The sequence below is a fragment of the Hylobates moloch genome, unplaced genomic scaffold, assembly GCF_009828535.3.
Source record: "Hylobates moloch isolate HMO894 unplaced genomic scaffold, HMol_V3 SCAFFOLD_7, whole genome shotgun sequence".
Taxonomy (NCBI): Eukaryota; Metazoa; Chordata; class Mammalia; order Primates; family Hylobatidae; genus Hylobates; species Hylobates moloch.
In genome coordinates, this window is record NW_026652282.1 from 28,090,819 (window position 1) to 28,113,376 (window position 22,558).

Here is a 22,558-nt window from a genome sequence, read left to right on the forward strand (position 1 = left end):
ATTATTATTATTATTATTATTATTATTATTATTATTATTATTATTATTTTGAGACGGAGTTTCGCTCTTGTTGCCCAGGCTGGAGTGCAATGGTGCGACCTCGGCTCACAGCAACCTCCACCTCCTGGGTTGAAGCTGTTCTCCTGCCTCAGCCTCCAGAGTAGCTGAGATTACAGGCATGTGCCACCACGCCCGGCTAATTTTGTATTTTTAGTAGAGACGGGGTTTCTCCATGTTGGTCAGGCTGGTCTCGAACTCCGGACCTCAGGTGATCCACCTGCTTCGGCCTCCCAAAGTGCTGGGATTACAGGCGTGAGCCACTGCGCCTGGCCAGAAATTATTATATGAAACTAGAAGCCTGTTCAATTTTAACAAAAGGATGCAGATATGATGCAACTGTTGAGTATAAGACAAATTAAAATATTTTCTTTCTTTCTTCTCTTTCTCTCTCTCTCTTTCTTTCTTTCTTTTTTAGATGGAGTCTCCCTCTCCACCCAGGCTGGAGTGCAGTGGTGTGATCTCAGCTCACTGCAGCCTCCACCTCCCGGGTTCAAGTGATTCTCCTGCCTCGGGCTCCTGAGTAGCTGGGATTACAGGCGTGCGTCAACGTGCCTGGCTAATTTTTGTATTTTTAATTGAGACGGGGTTTCACCATCTTGGTCAGGTGGGTCTCGAACTCCTGACCTCATGATCTGCTCACCTCGGCCTCCCAGAGTGCTGGGACCACAGGTGTGAGCCACTGCACCCGGCCCAAATTAAAATATTTTCATTGCAAATACAGAATACCAAGAGGTTCTATATATAATCTTTGAAAGTACCCTTTCTATTTAAAGATCAGGATTTTTTTCACATGTCTAGAAAGAAATTTGGTTCAATTCTATTCGATATGTATTTATTGGGAACCCATTAGATGTGTAATACAATCAAATATCAATAGATTATAGAAAAGAAGAGAGTCCTTTTTCTTACAACCCAGCAGGGCACAAAGGATTAAATTCTTCTTATAATGGGAGAACAAATAGATTAGAAAAGATGCTGCGTAATCAAGTTCAGAAAAGGGAGAAAGTTTAGAAAGGATTCATAGAGATGAACTGCAGTTCTAATAATAAAACTTAACATTTTTATAACATTTAATAGTTTCGGAAGCACTTTCACAGACCTTATCTCATTGCTTCACATGGACCTTGTAAGACAGGTGGGATTTGGATAAGTAGTTCCTTTAAAAAATGTCTTAGAATACTGTACATTTAGACTGACAAATGCCTTTATTAGAATAAAGGGAAAAGGTATGTGAGAGACACAGAGAGCAAATTTTGGGTTCTAGTTTCACAACTAACTAGCTGTGTGAACTATGAACTATCATGTGGTGTCTTTGTAAACTCAAGGGTTGGATTTCTGGACTTTCTGTGCTGAAGTGTAAAACTAAAAATATTAAAATATTCAGTAATTCAAAGGGGATATTTTAAAAGCAATGAAACACATCAGTAGATTCAATTGTTTTATTATTTATTTTTATGATGGGATATTTTATATTTTTCAATTTCAGTTTTTATTTTAGACTCAAGGGGTATATGTGCAGGTTTATTACATGGGTATATTGTGTGATACTGAGGTTTGGAGTACAGTTGAACCTGTCACCCAGGTAGTGAGTATGGTACTCAATAGGTAGTTGTTTCAGCCCTTGTCCCACACCCTCCCACCCTTGTCTGGTAGTCACACCAGTGTCTGTTGTTCCCAACTTTATATCCATGTGTACCCAAAGGTTAGCTCCTGCTTATAAGTGAGTACATGCATTATCTGGTTTTCTGTTTCTGCTTTAATTTGCTCAGGACAATGACCTATGACCTCCAGTTCCATCCATGTTGCTACGGAGGACATGATTTCCTTCTTTTTCATAGCTGTGTAGTATTCCATGGTGCATATGTGCCACATTTTCTTTATCCAATCCACCATTGTTGGGCACCTAGGTTGACTTCATGTCTTTGCTATTGTGAATAGTGCTGCAATGAACATATGAGTGCACATGTCTTTTTGGTAGAAAAATTTATTTTTCTTTGGGTACATACCAAGTAATGGAAGTGCTGGGTCAAATGGTAGTTTGTTCGTTCGTTCGTTCTTTCTTTCTTTCTTTCTCTCTCTCTTTCTTTCTTTCCTTTCTTTCTCTCTTTCTTTCCTTTCTTTCTTTCCCTTCCTTCCTTCCTTCTTTTTTTTTTTTTTTAGAAAGAGTCTTGCTCTGTTGCCTAGGCTGGAGTGCAGTGGCATGATCTTGGCTCACCGCAACCTCCGCCTCCTGGGTTCAAGTGGTTCTCCTGCCTCAGCCTCCCGAGTAACTGGGATTACAGGTGCCTGCCACCATGCCCGGCTAATTCTTTGTATTTTTAGTAGAGATAGGGTTTCACCATGTTGGCCAGGCCGGTCTCGAACTCCCAACCTCAGGTGATCCACCCACCTCGACCTCCCAAAGTGCTGGGATCACAGGCAGGAGCCACCACACCCGGCCATTTTTTTCTGGGAATTTTTGCAAAATTATTTAAGTGTTGGTTAACCTTATGAAGCCACAAATTTAAATGCAAGTACTACGTCTTCAGAAATTATAGTTTTTTTCCCTTAATTTTTTTCCCCTCTGGTGTAACTTTCTGCTTATGTTTATAGTTTTCAATAACATTTTAACTTAGTTTTATGCATTCATCTATTCAAGACATTTATAGAATGCTTACTGTATGAAAGACACTGCCAAATGTCAGTAGATACGGTATTCAGGGCCTCTGTCTTTATGGAGCTCACATTCAGATAGGGGAGATAGACTTTCATTAAACAAGCCACCAAACACATAGCTATAGATTTTCATAAGTGCTGTGAAGAAAGCAAACAGGATGCTGTCTGTGATAATGATGGGAAATCTTCCCTAGATGTGACTTAATTATACATTAACTCTGCAGTCCATTACTTCAAATGATCCCTAGTTATTCAATTTACATACTGGAATTTTACAACTCTGTTTAGTTAGTCCCAGGCTTCAGGCCACTTAAAATAAAAGATATAGATGAATAGAAAAGTCACTCAGCTTGTCTTTATCCTTCAGATTTCGGTCAAAGGTCACTTTTATTGGGAGGGTTTCCTGATTGCCCTTTCCTGCCTCTCACCCTTACCCCAGCGTGGCGCGCGCGCGCACACACACACACACACACACACACACACACACACACACACACACATATTTAGGTCCTTACTATATATTCTGGTAGTGTCCTGTATTTTCTTTCCTGACACATTTGTAATTATTTTATGAGATTTAAAAAATTAATGTCTGTCATCCCAAGAAACCATAACCTCCATGAGGGCAGAGAAGGTCTGTCTATGACCGAATCCCTATCATCTCAAACAGAGTTTGGTAAAGAGTAGACACCAGAAAAAAATAGTTATTGAATGAATGATTGAACAAAGGAGTATTTCCGTTCACTTCAGCAAGACTTTGATGATTAAACCCTCCTGGTCCTACAGAAGAGTGGTTCTAGTTTTTAGTCTGTGAATGATTCAGGCTCTGGGTTAAACAGGCAATTCTTGAGATCATGGTCTGAAATTCATATAAACCTCCTACTTTAAATTTCCTCAACTCATGATCCAGCTGATTCCTGACAAATTAATAAATGTGAGAAGGATGCTGTTCTTTTTGTTTAAAGGGTCGAATAATAAATGAATAGGAAACGTTGTCATGTCAATTCAACTTTTTATCAGAGGAGTGGTACTGCATAGTTCGGAGTTCTGACAGATTCCCCCAGGCAGATTGTCTGGGTTCAAATCCTGGCTCTCTCACTTACCTGATATATGACCACAGGCAAGTCACTTAACCCTTGGGCTCCTCATTTTTCTAACCTGTAAAATGAGGTTAAAATTGTACCTCCCTCATTGGGTTATGTGAGGCTTAAAAGCATCAGCACATGCAAAAGTGCTTAGAGTTGTGAATGGCATACAGTAAGTGCTAGATAAGTTCTTGCTATTAATCTCAGTAAGCGTAATGCTCACTAAAATAAATTATTCTCAAATTTACATCATAGGACTACATTGATTGTCTGAATAAAGTAAAATTAGGTATAAAGGCTGTACTTCTAATATAATAATTATCTTCTAATTTATTATATTTCCACCCTCCTGTCTACTTTAGTAAATTAATATATTAAGGGAGAGGACAACTTATATCACAGTGATCATTATATTAAGGACATTATAGCATTTATAAAAATAAAGAAGTATTATGATAAACTGTATGAATTTGAAATTCACTTTGTGGTATTTACCTTTAAAAGTAGCATTTCTGAATTTCATATGCTAGTTTCCATTCCTCTTTATGGAGTTGGCTTTAACATGCAGCTTTTCATGTGGCCTGAAAGGGGATTCTTTCTACTTTCTAGAGGAATGTGCTGTGAAGGAGGAGTCCGGAATCTTACTGGCGGCCATGTGAGAACAGCAGCTCTTTGAATGCTGGGTATGATGTAGCATGGGAACTGTGAGCAGCTACTGGCGGAGTGTTTCACATGCAGCGCAGCGAGACAGTGGGAAAGGCAATGAAGAAAACAACCAGTGCAAACAAATGCAGAAGAAAGGGTGGGGTGGGGTCAAACTCCAGGGAAGGAGAGAGGTCAGCCCAGAGAGACAAGAACACTTACAAGAGCAAAGAATAAAGCAGTGAGAAATTGGAGGCAAGGGCAAATGTCAGTTGCAGAATAAGGGAAAAGGACAAGAAAACATGACCATCATGGCAATTTTAAATGCCTGGAATTATATACGTTTCTAGTAAGGAACTAGAGATCTCAGGAAACTAAAATAAATACCTGCATGCATAAATACATTTTGCTATTTAAACACATTTACTAGGAACACATTCCATTTTTTAAAACAATAATAAACACACTTAGATGGATTACCATAACAGCTAGCCTTAGAACTAGCAAAAATAGTTCCCGATTAAAACAAATTAGAAATTATTATATAAAGATCAAGCAATCAAGTAGCCTAATTAATACTTTATAATGATTTGGGTTCACTTTATAAAATATCTGAAAATAATAATATGCTTTTTATTCTCTTAAATTCGTAAATATTTCTTTGGCTCCTGATGGCTTCATTCCCATTTTATACTTCATATAATTTTTTCATCACATTCTGTACATCGTTCATTTATCCCCCTGTAGTTCCACACATCCTGATGCCTTCAAAAAAAAAAAAAATAGGGAATTCCCTTGAAAACCGGACCATTCTTCTCCCAGGGTGAGAAGGACACACTCTGGAATATTTGGGCCACATTACTTTCAAGGTTACCTGAGCAATTTCGATAACAGTCCTCTTGACTAAAGTACAATTAGTTGTACAAACATTGAAAACCAAATGTTCTTAAGCTTGACAGTATGCTTTGACCTCAGTAGGCTCTAAGGGTGGTCACTATCCTGGGCATTTAAATTTATACTCTCCTTCTTCAATTCTTTAAAGGGTTTTGTTTACATCCTTTTTTTCCTAACAGAGTTGAGGTTAAGCATAAATGATTATTCTGTCCTTACTGAAAAGATGTTTTCCTGGAACTTAATTGTCCTTTTTTCACGGGTCATTCTATTCCTAATATCAACAAATCCTTCTGTGACCTAACCTTTTCAAAAAGAAACACATTCTTCTTTCTTCTTTGTTCTTTTTATTTCCTTTACTTTTAGCTTTTACAAAACTCCAGCCAGTGGGCACATCAGACTAGATATTATAGTTGAAATATTTATATAAGAGCAACCTGTAGTTTAGAATATGTTAGAGCAGTTTTTCCTACATCATACTGCAGTATTTTGGGAGAGGTGCTTTCTAATTTTTTTTTCAACCCTGTGTATTTCTCATTAACATTCCAAAAACTGGAGAATTGCCACATAATAAAAGTACTGCTTAGTATCTGCTAATTGAGAAAAAGCTATTAGCTGATAAAAACTTGTAGGCTTTGTAACACAACTGCTTCACTTATGAAAACTAGTGGTATATGGGCAACATAATTTTGTATTCAAGCTACAGACAATGCTTGATGCAAAAATATATTTTGACACCTCTCTGTAAAACTCTATCATCTGTAGTTTGGGAATGAATTTCTATATGTGGTTACAAATAGCATCTCCTGGGAGCATGATAAAAATGCAGAATTGCAGGCCTCACCCCATACTAAGGATTGGTTTAACAAGCTTTGCAGGTGATTCTTACCCATGCTAGATTTTGAAAACTACTTTTAGGCCAGTGCTATCCAATAGAAATATAATGAGTGCTACATGTACAATTTTAAATGTTCTAGTAGGCACATGTAAAAATTATGCAGAAACACTGTCCATTGTTGTAGCCGAAGCAACAGGCTCACTTCATTCAATTTCAAGAAAAATAACCAAGTTTGAATAATCATAATAAATGAGTGAAATTCATTATGACATTTTATCCAAGCAAATACACAAAAATACTATCATTTCAACATGTAATCAATATAAAAATAATGAGATATTTTACATTCTGTTTTTGGTACTAAGTCTTTGCATCCTGATATATATACATATCATATATATATATAACATAGACATATTACATATATATGATATATAACATAGACATATTACATATATATCATATATATAACATGGACATATTACATATATATCATATATAACATAGACATATCACATATATCATATATATAACATAGACATATTATATATATATATAACATAGACATATTACATATATATATAACATATACATATTACATATATATATATATATATATATAACACTTACTACACATCTCATTTTAGACTGGCTACATTGAAGGGCTCAATGGCCATATGTAGCTATCATATTGGACAGCACAGTTCTAGACCATGTGATTTGAAATATAGTAAATATAAATCCATATAGCAGCAAATTGTGTTTCTGGGGATCTGTTAACAGTTTCCTTTCATCCTTCACGTTTTCCTTTATCTTCCTCTTTCTGCCTCATAGAAAAGTTAAGTGCTTGGTTCTCCATGATTCTGTAGCACTTGAACACTCCTCCAACACAGAGCTTTTGGGATGGCATTATACTTAATTCCCCAGAGTCTAAACCCTTCACAGTGTCTTACAGAAGTCATATGTATATTTTTTTAACTTTTAAATTTATCTGTACCTGACAAATACTTAACATAGAACAGGGGTTCTCAAAGTGTGGTCCATGATTCAGCAGCATTAGCCTCACTTGAAAGTTTGTTAGAGATGCAGATTCTCAAGCTCCACACTGGACCCACTGAATCAGAAACTTGGTATGTGGAGCCCAGTTATCTGTGTTTTAATAAGCCTTCCAGGTGAATTTGATGCTTGTTAAAATTTGAGAACCACTAATGTAAGAAAATGTATTTATTTGGAGAATGGCCTCATATTTATCATTTTCTCCTGAGTTCTGTGGTAGAACCACAAGCTGAATCATTTTAGGTCTTCTTAAAGAAAGAAAAAATCAAAGAAGGACACGCTAGAAAGACATCGGTAGATGTCTTCTCCTTATCCCCAGTTAGTGATAGGCCGACATTATTTGTAAGAGCAGATGGCTAGGCTCTCTGTTCAGAAGCGACCCCATAATGCAAAATGATTAGTACAGGATCATTAAAAAAAAAAGAAGGATATGAGGAAAATGTTCAAAATCTGTCAACACATTTAAAGGATCAAATCCTGTGCTCAATGATGATAAGAACAAACATACATAGATACAGATAAAAGACCTGCTTAGAAAATCCTATCTCACCAAAGTAAAGAATATAAATGGTTCTGATGTAAAAATTGCTTGTTTGAAAAAAAACTGGTTAGTTTTTTTTTAAATGAAGACACACAAATACTCCTATTGTTTAGCTAACTATGATCCCATCATATCCTCTCACAAAGCTTACTACTATGACTATACAGACCAAGTTTCCAATAAGAAATTATTGAATAATTTGTAAACCAGAGATAATAATGGGTGCTGCTTTTGTACTATCAGTGTTATGATTGTATGTATATTTCTGGTTTCTAACACTGAGAAAGGATGAGAGGGGTGGGCCATCATGGAAGTAATAAAAGAGAACCCATCTTTAAAGCTTTACTTAATATAGCATAAGCAGTAAAGGGAGTTTTGTTTAGTATGTCCTTGGACCAAACGGGATAATTACAATGTCTTCTAGGTACACAGTAGATGCTCAATCAGTGCTGACTGAATGAAAGAACGAAGGGATGAAAGAAGGAATGAAGTGTGCAAAAGATGAGGCTCTAGATCCCTGTGACAGCAAGTTACCACAGAGGTATACAGATGGAGTGTAATGATGTCTACATGACTTTGGAAGAATCTTAGGAAACCTTTAAAAAACATACATAATTTATGATACTGTTCTTTGACATATGTAAAGAATCTAATACCTGGAAATGTCTTCATATTATTCAGATTTTTAAAGGTGTTTGCATTCCATGAGTTCCTACAGTCAATAAAACACATACTCCTTATGTTAAAGTGTTTTTGCAGCTTTTGTGCTATTTGTGGGTTTACTCATGAGTAAAGAAAAATGGTATAATATTCCTTTATATACTACTTGCGCTTGGTGAATAAAGAGATTGACTGCATTACTCAGTGTGTGTCCTATTTCAAAATTAGAAAGGTTTATCATCATTTTAACCTTTTTCTCACCTGGTTTAGATACTCATTTCTACTTGGTCAAATATTAGCATTACTTTGGCTTTAAGAGCTGATTCACTGAAATCACTTTTGGCTGATTTTAGTACAATTGCTGAGTTCTAAAGGCAATGAGGAATATAATGCTTTAAAATTTTATATTTGAAACAAGTGTGATTTTAAGGGGTACACTGAACTGGGTTCATTAATCCATTGGTTTATAAAAGGAAGATTTAAAAGTTAATATACCTAAGAATCATTTCAAAAAAGAAGATACATGTAAAAAAGTGAACTATTTTACACCTGTATTGTCCAAAATAGTTTTAAAGTATTGCTTTTTTTTTTTTTGAAATGGTGTCTTGCTCTGTTGCCCAGACTGGAGTGCAGTGGCATGATCTCAGCTCACTGCAACATCTGCCTCCCGGGTTCAAGCGATTCTCCCGCCTCAGCTTCCCAAGTAGCTGATCTACAAGCGTGCGCCACCACACCCAGCTAATTTTTGTATTTTTGGTAGTGATAGGGTTTCACTATGTGTTGGCCAGGCTGGTCTTGAACTCCTGACCTCAGGTGATCCACCCGCCTCAGCCTCTCGAAGTACTGGGATTACAGGCATGAGCCACCACACCCAGCTGTTATTGCTTTGTTAAGTCCAAACGTAATAGGACTTTGAGAAGAGGAGACAAAAAGAGCTTGGGAATAGCAGTTCGAAAAACCTGACTCGGATCTTGACTGATACAAGTTATGCGACTGTGACTGTGGTGCTTCATGTTTCTAAGCCTCGGTTTCCTTACATGTAAAAGGGAATAATGATAATAGGTATTCATAATCATAATACAAAATCACAAGGTTGTGATTCTTAGATGAGAGAATGTACACGAGGACTTTTTGTAACTGCAAGGCGTGATGGTTTCCTACACCACAAAAAGTCAAATGGTCAAATAGTAACTTGCATACCAACGTGTCTACTCTGAGGAAGAAAATAGGACTTCATTCCCACAGAAAATTTCAAACAGGCAAACCAATGTCTCTTACATTTCTATTAGAAGATTCAAAGTCAATTTGGAACTCTGTATACATTATGATTCTATACATTGGTAAATTGTGACTGGGTCTGACTGTATTGTTGGTGGTCACATCCCTTAACTGGTTTCACCATTTTGACAGATATTACAGACAGCTAGAAAACTAGCATGGCCTTCCTTGAAAATTAAATGAATGGATAATGCAAAGAACCCAGGATATTCTGATATCAAGTACACACGGCCTGACAGTATGTAACTCTAATCTTTCTATTATACTATTTTGCCCAAATTTAAGACTCTTCTTCTTTTCTCAGGTTTACATCTGCCTTTCTGCTACTCCAGTTCTCTACTTTTATTTATTTATTTATTTATTTTATTTTATTTTATTTTTAATTTAATTTTATTTTATTTTTGAGACAGAGTCTGGCTCTGTCGCCCAGGCTAGAGTGCAGTGGTGCGATCTCAGCTCACTGCAACCTCTGCCTCCTGGGTTCAAGTAATTCTCCTGCCTCAGCCTCCAGAGTAGCTAGGATTACAGGCACGCACCACCACGCCCAGGTAAGTTTTGTATTTTTAGTAAGAGATGAGGTTTCACCATGCTGGTCAGGCTGGTGTCAAACTCCTGACCTCCAATGATCTGCCTGCCTCGGCCTCCCAAAGTGCTGGGATTACAGGCGTGAGCCACCATGCCCAGAGAGTTCTTTACTTTTTGATTTTTCTTTGTCTTAGCGCACAGAGGCAAAGATGAACTTGTACTTGGTTTTTATCACGATTTAAAGATTGACATAGCATTGTGACTAAATTCTTTATTTTCATAGAAATATAATGTCTTTTTGACATTTACTATTTAAAAAAATATGATGTCATAATAGTGGTGGGCTCAAGCTTCCCGCCATAGAACTTGCATAATGCATTAGCCTCACATACATTGTTCTAAATATAAAATATTCTCAACAGGACGTATGAATTGCTTTTACAGTAATGGGAAAAAAATTGTTTGATGTGAACCTCATTTCTTGCTTTCTTCTCTTTCTGAACAAGGCCTCACATTTATAATGGAGCAGAATTACTATCAAAGAAAAGAATGGAACTAACTTGGCTCGGTTATATGCAAACCAAAACCTTGGATTTATCAGCTTTCTGCTAAAAACACTTTTTAAGCATATCTTTAAGGTCATGTTCAAAAATAGAAACATGAAATTTGCTACAATATACAGCAGATACCACAAACTGAACTGTTTAATAGGAGAAGGCTGTGTATATGTGGGTTTAGGGATGAAGAGATTAAAAGTTAGAGTTATACAAGGAGAAATATAATTTCAACAAACCACATTTGTATTATGAATACAGAAAGCAACTTCATTGGTTTGAAACTAAATTCTGTCAAATATGTATCTCCCCAGATATCTAGAGACAGAATCACAGGATTGAACTGGATGTGACCTTAGACAAAATAGATTTCCTCATTTTAAAAATGAGGAGAATTAAAGCTGAGAGAGGTTAAATGGCTTTCTCACAGTAACACGGTCAAATAATGGCTGAGCTTAAGTTTGAAGTTAGACCTCCTAATAGTCACTCCAATGCTCTTTTTGCTATATCATACTATCTCCTTACATGTGTTTTCCTGTACTTATAACCAAGTTTTTACTCACTGTAAAGAATGGCTACATAGTAAGCTATTAACAGTTTTTGATACCTTAAATGCAAATAAATAGTGCAACTAGAATGGATCACTTAGCATTGATTAAAAAAAAACTTTTCCTACTAGTCATAATCCTTTGACCTCATTTGGAAATCTACATGCCACTGTCACAAATCTTTTACCACATTCTGAAAGCAAACGTGGCATTCTGCTCTCTAAAAGAAATTATAAAATATAATTCTAGAACACTTAAATGGGACTAATGTGGCCATTGGTTTTCTTTGGACATTTATTACCTTCCTTATTTATACTTAAGATGAAAAACATACTAAGGATGGAACAGATAAGATTTTAATGGTACTCAACCACTATGGAACAAACAGAGAAAGGCATATAATCACTTAGCTATATTGCCTTGCTTTAGTCGATGCCACTTATAACAATCTATCATACAAATATTTCAGGACTATCCATCACAACAAGAATTAAACTATGTGAGATCTCAAGAGGTCTGGGATTTGCAACTTATCTTTATTAAAGATCTAGCAATTCTTTAACAGGGCTTTCAATCACACCCCTAAATGGACTGACAATAGGAAAGTGATTTGGTTTATTATATTTTTCTTATTAAAAAGTTAAAACCAAATAGTTTTAAACCCAGTTTCCTCAGAGGCATACCTTCTGCATCCTATTGGAAAGGGGAAAATTGGAAAGGAGAGAAAATGATTCTCTAATTCTATGGTTAAACTAATTTTAGGTTTTTGGGTATAACATGCTGTCCTTCACACTGAGAAGGTAGACACACCTCTTCCACCACTTCAACCATTACTCTACATGAATTAACTCATTCAATGTTACAGTAACCATGTTAGAGATGAGTAAATGGACAACCACAGAGATTAAGTGGCCTCAAGGTCACTCAGCTAATATGTTAGATTCCCAAACCTGTGTACTGTAATAATAATAATAATAACATCAAGAGCTAGAATTTGTAGAGTGCTTATCATTTGGCATGTTCGCTCCCAAGCACTTCCCATTTATTTTGACTCATTCATCCTAATAATAAACTGATATTGTAGAGAATTTTATTATCCCATTTATTTTTTTTTTCAGATGAAAGACTGAGGCTCAGAAAGGTTAAGTAATTTGCTCCAGGTCCCACAGCTAGTAAGTGTGGCCTTGAGCACACTTACATTCCCTGTATTTATTATGCAAACCTACGAAAAACTTCCACATGTGAGTTTGTGACGGGATGCTCTTTCTTTAAATGACTTTTGGACACATCTTACTATTGACTCTTGTTTAAACTAGGATTCTAAAGGGAAAGATGTTTTTAAGAATTCAAGCGATAAGAGTACAAAGGAACTGCATGGCGGCAATTCGCATCTTCCATCATGATTCAGCATTATTTTCTGTTTATTGTAAGAATACTGCTACACAGAGTTTGGATGTTCCATCTAACTCTCGTGTTGAAATTTGATCCCCAATGTTGGAGGTGAGGCCTAGTGGAAGGTGTCTGGGTTGTAGGAGTGAATCCCTCATGAATGGCTTGGTGCCATTCTCACGGTAGTGAGCGAGGTTTTGCTCTAGCAGTTTTCATGAGAACTGGCACCTCCCCTCCCTCTTTTTCTCCTCCTCTCTTGCCGTGTGATCTTTGTACACCAGCTCCCCTTTGCCTTCTGCCATGAGTGGAAGCAGCCTGAAGCCCTCGCCAGAAGCAGATGCTTCTTGTACAGCCTGCAGAACTGAGCCAAATAAACACCTTTTCTTTATGAATTACCCAGCCCCAAGTATTCTTTTATAGCAACACTAAACAGACTAGGACATATACTAAGTCTTAGTTGCTTCCAAAATTAATATTAATAATTTGAAAACATTTAGATGGGAATTATAAACTAATATAAAATATCCTATCCTCACAAATATTACCATGAACGTTAAATGAAAAAAGTACTTTCATTGTTCTTTACAAATTTTATCTGTATATTATTTTACTGTAATGAAGGACAACAATGTTTACAATGTGCTTACCTGCAGAAGCTTCCATCTGCTGTTCAGGTCTTCCAGAGTGCTGAGGTTATATGGTGAGAGCTGAATGCCCAAAGTGGTAAGCTGGCGGGCAAGGTCATTGACGTGGCTCACGTTCTCTTTCAGAGGTGCAATTTCTCCTCGAAGTGCCTGTGTGCAATAGTCAAAAGCAAATTGGAAGATGAGAATATTTAAAACAAGAAGAATTGATACCTGGGCTTATTCTCTTTAGGGTGCAGTGTCAGTAATGTTTGCTCTATGCTATGGTTTGAATGTTTGTGTCCCCCCTCAAATTCCTATGTTGAAATCCTAAAAAATAAAAAGAAAACGAAATCCCAACACCTAAGGCAATGGTATTAGGAGATGGGGCCTTTAGGGAGGTGATTTTTGGGATTAGCGCCCTTACAAAAGAGACCTCAGAGAGCTAGCTAGCTCCTTTCAGCATGTGAGGGTGCAGTGAGAAGGTGCTTTCTACGACGAATGGGCCTTCTCCAGACACTAAATCTGCTGGTATTTTGATCTTGGACTTCTCAACCTCCAGAACAGTGAGAAATAAGTTTTTGTTGTTTCACAAGCTATCCAATTTATGGCATTTCTATTATAGCAGCTGGAACAGACTAAGACAGTCTATTGTGGTAGTATTATAACAGTGGATATTTGTTAATGGAGGATAATGATAACCACTATTTGTCGAGCACTTCCTAGGTGCCTAATGCCATGAGGAGCTCTATTCATACATAAACTGATTTTATTTCTACCCAACAATCCTATGAGGCCAGTAGTCAGAGAATTCTAATTTTATACATGAGAAAACAAACTTGCAGAGGTTTGTTTTCAAAACAAACAAACCTTGCCAAGCTCTCATGGGTAAAAACTGAGGAACCTGGGATACATATATGCAGGTTTGCCTGCCTCTAGAATATATATTCTTAACTATTATGTTATATGCTTCCCCTAAGAAATTCTGGATTGGCAAAGTAACAAGAAAAATATATTGCTGCTGGATTCTAAATTCTACTCATGTCACAACCAGAAATGGATCCTTATTTTTTACAATAGAAAGACACATTCAACCATAAAATATTGCGTGCATACTTTGCACCAACCACAACATAACAGTTTCATTTAGGGAGTAGGGTATTTTGTCAAGTCCTCAGAATGACTTCCTGATCTCCTGGTATTTTAGTCCTTGTAGCAATGACTTCAGAAGGCTCCCGTGGGGCTTCTCAGCTGTCTCTGAAGCACTAGAGCAGGAGTCTCTGATGCAATACATCACTGCAATCCGTTGAGCAGAAGAACCCTATGCAGATATGGGGAGGATATTACCATGCATCATATCTACCCTATCGAGATGGCATTTATGGATCTTTAACATGATGCATGATGTCCAAATGTTCCAATAAGCAATTTCTAAGGGACACATTCCCTCACTTAGGAGAACAGTTTGTGTAATGTAATGTCTGTGCACAAGGACAGCACCACTCGACTATACGTGTTGTTTTGACTTGCTTCATCTGGGCAGGTGTTATTTCTCTGTCTGGTTCACTATGTTGATAAAACCATTGGTTACACCGACCTCATTTATAAGCCTTGCATTTCCTCCTACTCCAAATAAAAGGAGCCAGTATGAACATTCAAAATAAGAATGACATTATCCTCTCAAATCAACCTGAATACTTCATCACTAAACTGTGGTGCTGTATAGAGTATAAGACTGTTACGTAGTTCTTAGATAATACAAGACATTGTGATAATCGCTCTGTTGAACTTAAAGTTTTAAAAAGTGGTCATTAAAAACATTACATTAAGCAATCATGGGGTTTCTTTTGGAGGATAACGAAAATGTTCTGGTATTAAACAATGGTGATGGAGGCACAATCTTGCGAATATACTAAACACCATTGAATTGTACACTTTAAAAGAGTGAATTTTAAAGTATGTGAATTATATATTAATAAAAACAAACAAAAGAGAGCCCCTTCTGACCATACACATGCAAAAAAATCATATGTGATGTATTCATCTTTATTCAGCTTCGTGTTAGTGGAATGTCATTGGAATCAGTGTGAAATTCAGAAAGTTTTATAGGGGTTGATAGTAAATACTATTCCATTTCCTTATGAATAAATACATGGATTAAAAGTATCAGAATAAGTGCCCATGGAGAAAGGTGGTTTAAATCCATATATATGAATACTTATCTCTAAAAGGAAATGATCCATAATAATTTTGTCTTGCATAATAGAAAGGTTAGAAAACAGATTTCTTAAATGTCAATAGGGGAAACTTGGACAAGGACAACGATTACAAAATGAAATCATTCTCTTCTGGATAATAACGTGCATTTCTAGTAGCCACAAATAAATATCATGTGAGGGGAAACTGTAAGCGGGAACCTCTGCAGAGAGGGCAAGACAGCAGGCAGCATCTTTCAGTGATACAGGTGAGTCCTTTGTGCTAATCATCTCTCTTTACAAGCAAGACTCTCAAGCCATTAAGTTGATTATCCTACCTCATTAAGTCATATCTAGATTTCAGTTCCCTTTAGGTGACACAATGTACATTTCCAAATGTCTCTTATTAGAATATTTTGATTTTCATTTTCTCCCCCAAATTCCTGAGCACACATATTAATCCTGCATCAATGTTTTGGAGGATGAAGGGGATTCAAAAATAAGTTTTGGTACTCATAATTAATTGCAACGCTCTCCCTTTTCCTCTTTTTTCTCCTTTTTAAAATTTACTTTTCTTCCTTAAACTTTACCATAAGATCTTGTGATTTCTTTTCTTTTTTGCTTCTTTCAAGCAATGATAGTGGAAGTTCTCTTAACTAATCTCCACTTAAGACTCACCAAATTAGCCAAAGTCTTCGTTCTCTTTGTGAAACAGCAGTGATGGGAACCTCTCACAGCCTCAATAAAATGTTCGAGGTGCCTGTCAGTATGTGCGGACCTTCTGACTTGTTACAACCGTCAGTTGTGTGTATGTTCTCAAACCTGTCTTTGCCAGTAACTATTGCGATTACGTAATTTAATAAAGATTTCCTAAATCATAAAAATATTAGTTTAAAAAGAAAAGAAAAAAGTTATTATTTCTATAAAAACCAGGCCAAATACTCTGGAGAGTTGCTTCAAAAAGAAAAAGAAAATAAATATCGTTGAAGTAGTTGTGAACAAGACAACTGCTAAAGATGAAGAAAACAACCCAGACCGGTCAGGGTGGCTCATGACTGTAATCCCAGCACTTTTTGAGGCCGAGGTGGGTGGATGGGTGGATCACTTGAGGTCAGCAGTTCGAGACCAGACTGGCCAACATGGTGAAACCCTGTCTCTACTAAAAATACAAAAATTAGTCAGGTGTGGTGGCACATGCCTGTAGTCCCAGCTACTCAGGAGGCTGAGGCATGAGAATCGCTTGAACCTGGGAGGCGGAGGTTGCAGTGAGCCAAGATGGCACCACTGCATTCACTCCAGCCTCGGTGACCCAGTGAGACTCTTGTCTCCAAAAAAAAAAAAAAAAAAAGAAAAAAAGAAAAAATGCCAAATATTCAGTTTAATCTGAATTCCTAAATTTCTGTTAAAAAATTTGACAATGGAAGCTTTGACTGGTGCGAGGTCAGTTGATAAACAGATAACTGGGGGCAAAGGTTCACTTCGGGGAAGTCTCTAGATGGGGGTGAACAGACTAAAGGACTTCAGTCAGCTAGAAATCATCATGAGGGCACTCAACACATGAAGGTGGAAGAAAGGAGACAACAGATGGTAGGAAAGATAAAAAGGAAAAGGAGGCAGGAGAATGCTCATGTCAGTCTTCACTTTGGCATTTGATTTAGGTTTTGGTAGCAGCTTGCACCACCCAAGGATGGCTCACTGCTGTGGGCTCTCAGTGCCCAGAAGCATACATAACAAGAAGTATGGCCACCTAAACACAGAGTCACAAGACCTTCACCCTGTAAAGGGTGAACACAGGTACTTTGCTATTTAAATAGATGTGACATTGGTTTGGCTATATTTCACAGATTGGAGCTTTTAATATGACACAGATAAATTTGTCTTTAAATTATTAAACACTACACCTAAAATGTCAAAAAGCACAGTTAATGCTGAGCAATACGATGTGCTATTTAGGTGATACCAGGATTGCATTAGGTTTTATTCTAGTTTGGAAGCAGTAAGTGAGAAAACATTGAAGAAAGCCATTATATTGTGGGTTTTCTTTGACTCACTTAAACATCTGGAATATGTTCTCCATGAAAGAGCAAACCAAGTCTAATTTTATTATGACTAGTTTCACACAGGCAGAATTTTCAGTTCATTAAATGTTGTCTGAGTATAGATACAAAAGTACTGATTTAGAATGATATGTAAGTCTGATATAATGTTTTTCTTCATATAAAATTAAATTGCCTGTCATATCTTTGCTTATCTTTATGTAGCTAAGGATTTGTTCAAATACACATTTAAAATTATAGTCATCTACTACTTTTCTAAGAAATGAAAGGAATTATCTATTAACACGGGAATCTTATTTTTGAGGGAGGAATTTTGACTTGACAGTTAAAAGAACATTCCTACTGCAAAGCACAGAAGGTCAGTTGGAAAGACTAGAAAGAGTAAATTGAGGGAATTCTGCTTGGAGGGATTTTATTTCCTCTGTGAAGTAGGAATCAACAGACCTGGCATAGTCTGCAGTGCCTGGCATAGCGTGCAGTGCCTGGTGTGCAATGAATAGTCACTGAATGAAAACATGAATTAAGGGTAAGTGGGAACATTTGAATTAATCGTAATAGAGACTGTGAGAGGGAGTTGACCTAAGAAATGTAATGAGGTTGGCAAACAGTGTTGAGGGCCCACTTGAGGATGAGGTTCAACATTTTTTAACAGAACCAATCTGCCTGACTTTCTCATTTTCTCCAACAGTGTTGCATGTAAGCATCGAGAAAACAGTTGATCCGGGTTTGGGGTTTCATCAGATGACTGTGGCTCACACATTTAGGGATAAGGGAGTTTCAATATTAGCCAGGATGTAATTGAAAAAACATACTGTGGAATCTAAACTGGATTAGGAGGAAAGTAAAGCAAAACGAAGCTTGTAGATGGAGAGGAAGTAGAGGGGTCAGTTGTAGAAGTCCAGGATAATCCATAAAAGGCCACAGCAGGAGTAGCCGCACAAACAAGCGACAGAGAGGGGAGACTCTGGGATGCTCGAATTAGCTCTACTGGATTTGCCACTTATGAGTTTATTTATAAATGGTGATATATATATATCTGGCTATATATATAAATATATACAGTGCTACCCAGTGTTTGAAAAACTTCCCTTCTGAGGGATATTAAATATTCCTCCCAAAATCTTAACCTGCTAACTCATAGAGGTCCTATCTCACTTACTAGGAATTCAAAATTACTAGGTTCCAACAATGAAGTGTTATTCTTGGGCTACATACACTGTGCAGAGAAATTTATGTTACAAATATTACTTAAGTAGGGACTAATGGCATTGCTGTCTACCATGAATCCTTGTCAAACAAATGTTTGTTAACCAAGACTCTTGAAAAATAGCCTAAAAAGAGGAGGTGCTAGGAATGAAAAGTCCCAGCATTCTTCATGCTGAGCTAGTCATGAGAAGCCAAGGATGAGCAATTAGAAATCATGTCGTATAAATACTTGTGTTTAGTACTTATCCCGGGGCTCTTCCATGTGGTTCAGGGAAGCCCTCACAGAATGCAGTTACCCGGGAATTGGCAGCAAGTACAGCCCAGCTATGTTTTGCAGCTTCTGCATTTCTCAGCAGATATATCATCCTCTTGGGGCCAAGAGAGTCAAGGACTGTATATCTTGCTTTCTCCAGAGGATCAGAGGCCTACTGGAATCTCTCAAATACCTGGGCGGGATGAGCTGCTCAAATGCTGTTGAAACAATTAAAAAGAAACACAAGTTGAGGTGTAAGCAAGCCCTTCATGAAAGGTATCAGGCTCAGAGACTTCCATTGTTATCTGAAATTTTTGACTTTTCATTCTGGTTGGTTCCCTGACTGTTCTGGTGCCCAGAATGTAGGTGCAGCTTTTCTTTCGGATACCTACTGCCTTCAGCCAGGTTTTAGAGAAGCAGAATCTGAATGCTCTTAAGAAAAAGGGAGTGAGAGAAGCAGGAAGACAGGGCAAGAAAGTTAAGTTGGGATGTGGTATGGGCTGGAGACCAGCATCAATCTGGCCCCATGGGAATTCCCAGATCACAAATTGTACAACAGCAGGTGCCGTGATGAGACAAAGGGGTTGTCCCTTTGTACTCCTAGTGGTTTTAAGAGAGAAGGTGTGGTGGAACGTGCCAGTCAAGGTGGCTTCATTTTGGCTGAGGGAGGTTCTCTGGAAAGGGGTGAAACCATGAGGCTTTAGCAGCTAATACTCAGAGTCACTGAGGAATGGTTGCACCAACCCAGTGAACGAATCTGGCTGGGGCACCAACAGCATCCACTACTTAGATTAACTTCATCTGCTTTCCCACTAGCCTTTACCCTTGAACTTCAGTTGTCAAGCACTTATATTTTGTTTGTTTTTTTTTTTCAGGACACTTTTCTTTTCCTCCTTCCCTTTTTTTTTTTCTTTTTTTAAATTGAGATTTTTTTTTTCCTTCTTTTTTTTTGGCACGATCTCGGCTCACTGCAACTTCTACCTCCTGGGTTCAAGTGATTCTCCTGCCTCAGCCTCCTGAGTAGCTGGGATTACAAGTGCCCACCACCATGCCTGGCTAATTTTGTATTTTTAGAAGAGATGGGGTTTCACCATGTTGGCCAGGCTGGTCTTGAACTCTTGACCTCAGGTGATCCACCCGCCTCGGCCTCCCAAAGTACTGGGATTACACACCTGAGCCACCGCGCCGAGCCTGCAGGAGACTTCTTAAGTGAATTCTCATTACTAACACTATGGGGCTATTTCACAGCTCTCCAACAAAACTGGGATTGTCACCCTTTCTCGAAAGTTGAGTCCCTCATTTCTGCCAAATTCTGAGGGACTGTGTGGAGCTAAGACAAAGGGGATACTTTGCAGACTGAGCGAATACAACCCTCTGCCTTTAGTATCACTTATGCTTCTGGTAGAGACATTCTTGACAATAAATTATGCCATTGAAACATGTGTTTAAAAAAAAAAAAAGAGATGTGATTGCATTTTTTTCCAGCAACAGTTTTTACTGTGATAGCCTGAAGGCAAAATATTATGCAGTTTCTTTTCATTGTCTCCTTGCATTCAGTTTTCAGGGCAATTCTTGTAAACTTTCATATTTGGGCATGATCACTTTTGACGAGCAAACTGAATAACAATATAAATAATAAAACAGACTCAGAACTAATGGCCTAGATTTAGCATAATCAGAAACACTTGAGAAAGGTTAAAGTAAAAAAAAGATCTTGGGAAAACAATATCAAGTTTGTAGGCATGAAGAAATTTAGGGCTTTTATTTCCCAAGCGATTCTCAGTAATTATATTTTAACTATGGTTTCTTCTCAGACTCAACACACTTCCAAATTCGTGGCATTAAAAAAATAGCAATTAACTGCTCTGTGTTTTCCATAAAGAATCCACATCTTTTTATAAAAAACAATCTCAGCCAGGTGCGGTGGCTCACGCCTGTAATCCTAGCACTTTTTGGGAGGCTGAGGTGGGTGGATCACCAGAGGTCAGGAGTTACAGATGAGCCTGGCCAACACAGTGAAACCCTGACTCTACTAAAAACAGAAAAATTAGCTGGGCATGGTGGCGCACACCTGTAATCCCAGCTACTTTAGAGGCTGAGGCAGGAGAATCGCTTGAATCCGGGAGGTGGAGATTGCAGTGAGCCGAGATTGCAACATTGCACTCCAGCCTGGGCAACAAGAGCAAAACTCTGTCTCAAAAACAAAACAAAAACAAAAACAAAAACAAAAACTCTAGATTCTCTTCACAATATCGAAAAAGGATATATACCCAAACATAAAAGGATAACTTTTTCTTTTTAACATTTCCTCTTTGCATTGATCATAATTCTTCATCTTTTAGGACATGGCTTTCTATGAAGCTTGTAACTCCAACGTTCTTAAAATAAAAGCCAAATTATATCTTGGCCATATTAATAGTGTCCATCTTCTTTCTTTTCTGTGTGCTTATATTTCCTTCATGTATAAAATTTGGAAATGAGGAACAGGGAAGCATTGACCACAAAGGAAAAGTTTTTATTTTTAAGAACAAGTTGAACATAGCAGCAGCAATTGATATTTTGCAAACCATACACCCGGTAAGGGGTTAGTATTCAAAATACACAAGGAACTCCTACAACTCAATAGCAAGAAAACAAATCACCTGACTAAAAAATGAGCAAGTAACCTGAACAGACATTTCTCCAAAGAAGATATAGAAATGAATATTCAGGAGGGTGGAGCCAAGATGGCCGAATAGGAACAGCTCCGGTCTACAGCTCCCAGCCTGAGCAACACAGAAGACGGGTGATTTCTGCATTTCTGTTTGAGGTACCGGTTTCATCTCACTAGGGAGTGCCAAATAGTCGGTGCAGGACAGTCGGTGAAGTGCACTGTGCGTGAGCCAAAGCAGGGCGAGGCATTGCCTCACTCGGGAAGCACAAGGGGTCAGGGAGTTCCCTTTCCTAGTCAAAGAAAGGGGTAACAGACGGCACCTGGAAAATCGGGTCAGTCCCACCCTAATACTGCGCTTTTCCAACGGGGCTGGAAAACGGCACACTAGGAGGTTGTGTCCCGCACCTGGTTCGGAGGGTCCTATGCCCACGGAGTCTCGCTGATTGCTAGCACAGCAGTCTGAGATCAAACTGCAAGGCGGCACCCAGGCTGGGGGAGGGGCGCCCGCCATTGCCCAGGCTTGCTCAGGTAAACAAAGCAGCCAGGAAGCTCGAACTGGGTGGAGCCCACCACAGTTCAAGGAGGCCTGCCTGCCTCTGTAGGCTCCACCTCTGGGGGCAGGGCACAGACAAACAAAAATTCAGCAGGAACCTCCGCAGACTTAAATGTCCCTGTCTGACTGACAGCTTTGAAGAGAGTAGTGGTTCTCCCAGCACACAGCTGGAGATCTGAGAACGGACAGACTGCCTCCTAAAGTGGGTCCCTCACCCCCGAGCAGCCTAACTGGGAGGCACCCCCCAGTAGGGACAGACTGACACCTCACTCGGCCGGGTACTCCTCTGAGACAAA

The 22,558-nt window shown here is 38.1% G+C and overlaps 1 protein-coding gene across 1 annotated transcript in view; it reads right to left on the reverse strand.

Annotated features, from left to right (window-relative positions):
* Positions 1 to 22,558, reverse strand: part of DMD (dystrophin) — a 2,251,240-nt gene that overhangs the window by 323,737 nt on the left and 1,904,945 nt on the right. The window contains exons 58-59 of the mRNA XM_032756167.2: positions 13,359 to 13,516; positions 9,423 to 9,460 (exon numbers count right to left, since the gene is read on the reverse strand). Of these exons, the coding sequence (XP_032612058.2) occupies positions 9,423 to 9,460; positions 13,359 to 13,516 (196 nt within the window). The remainder of the gene's footprint in view (positions 1 to 9,422; positions 9,461 to 13,358; positions 13,517 to 22,558) is intronic.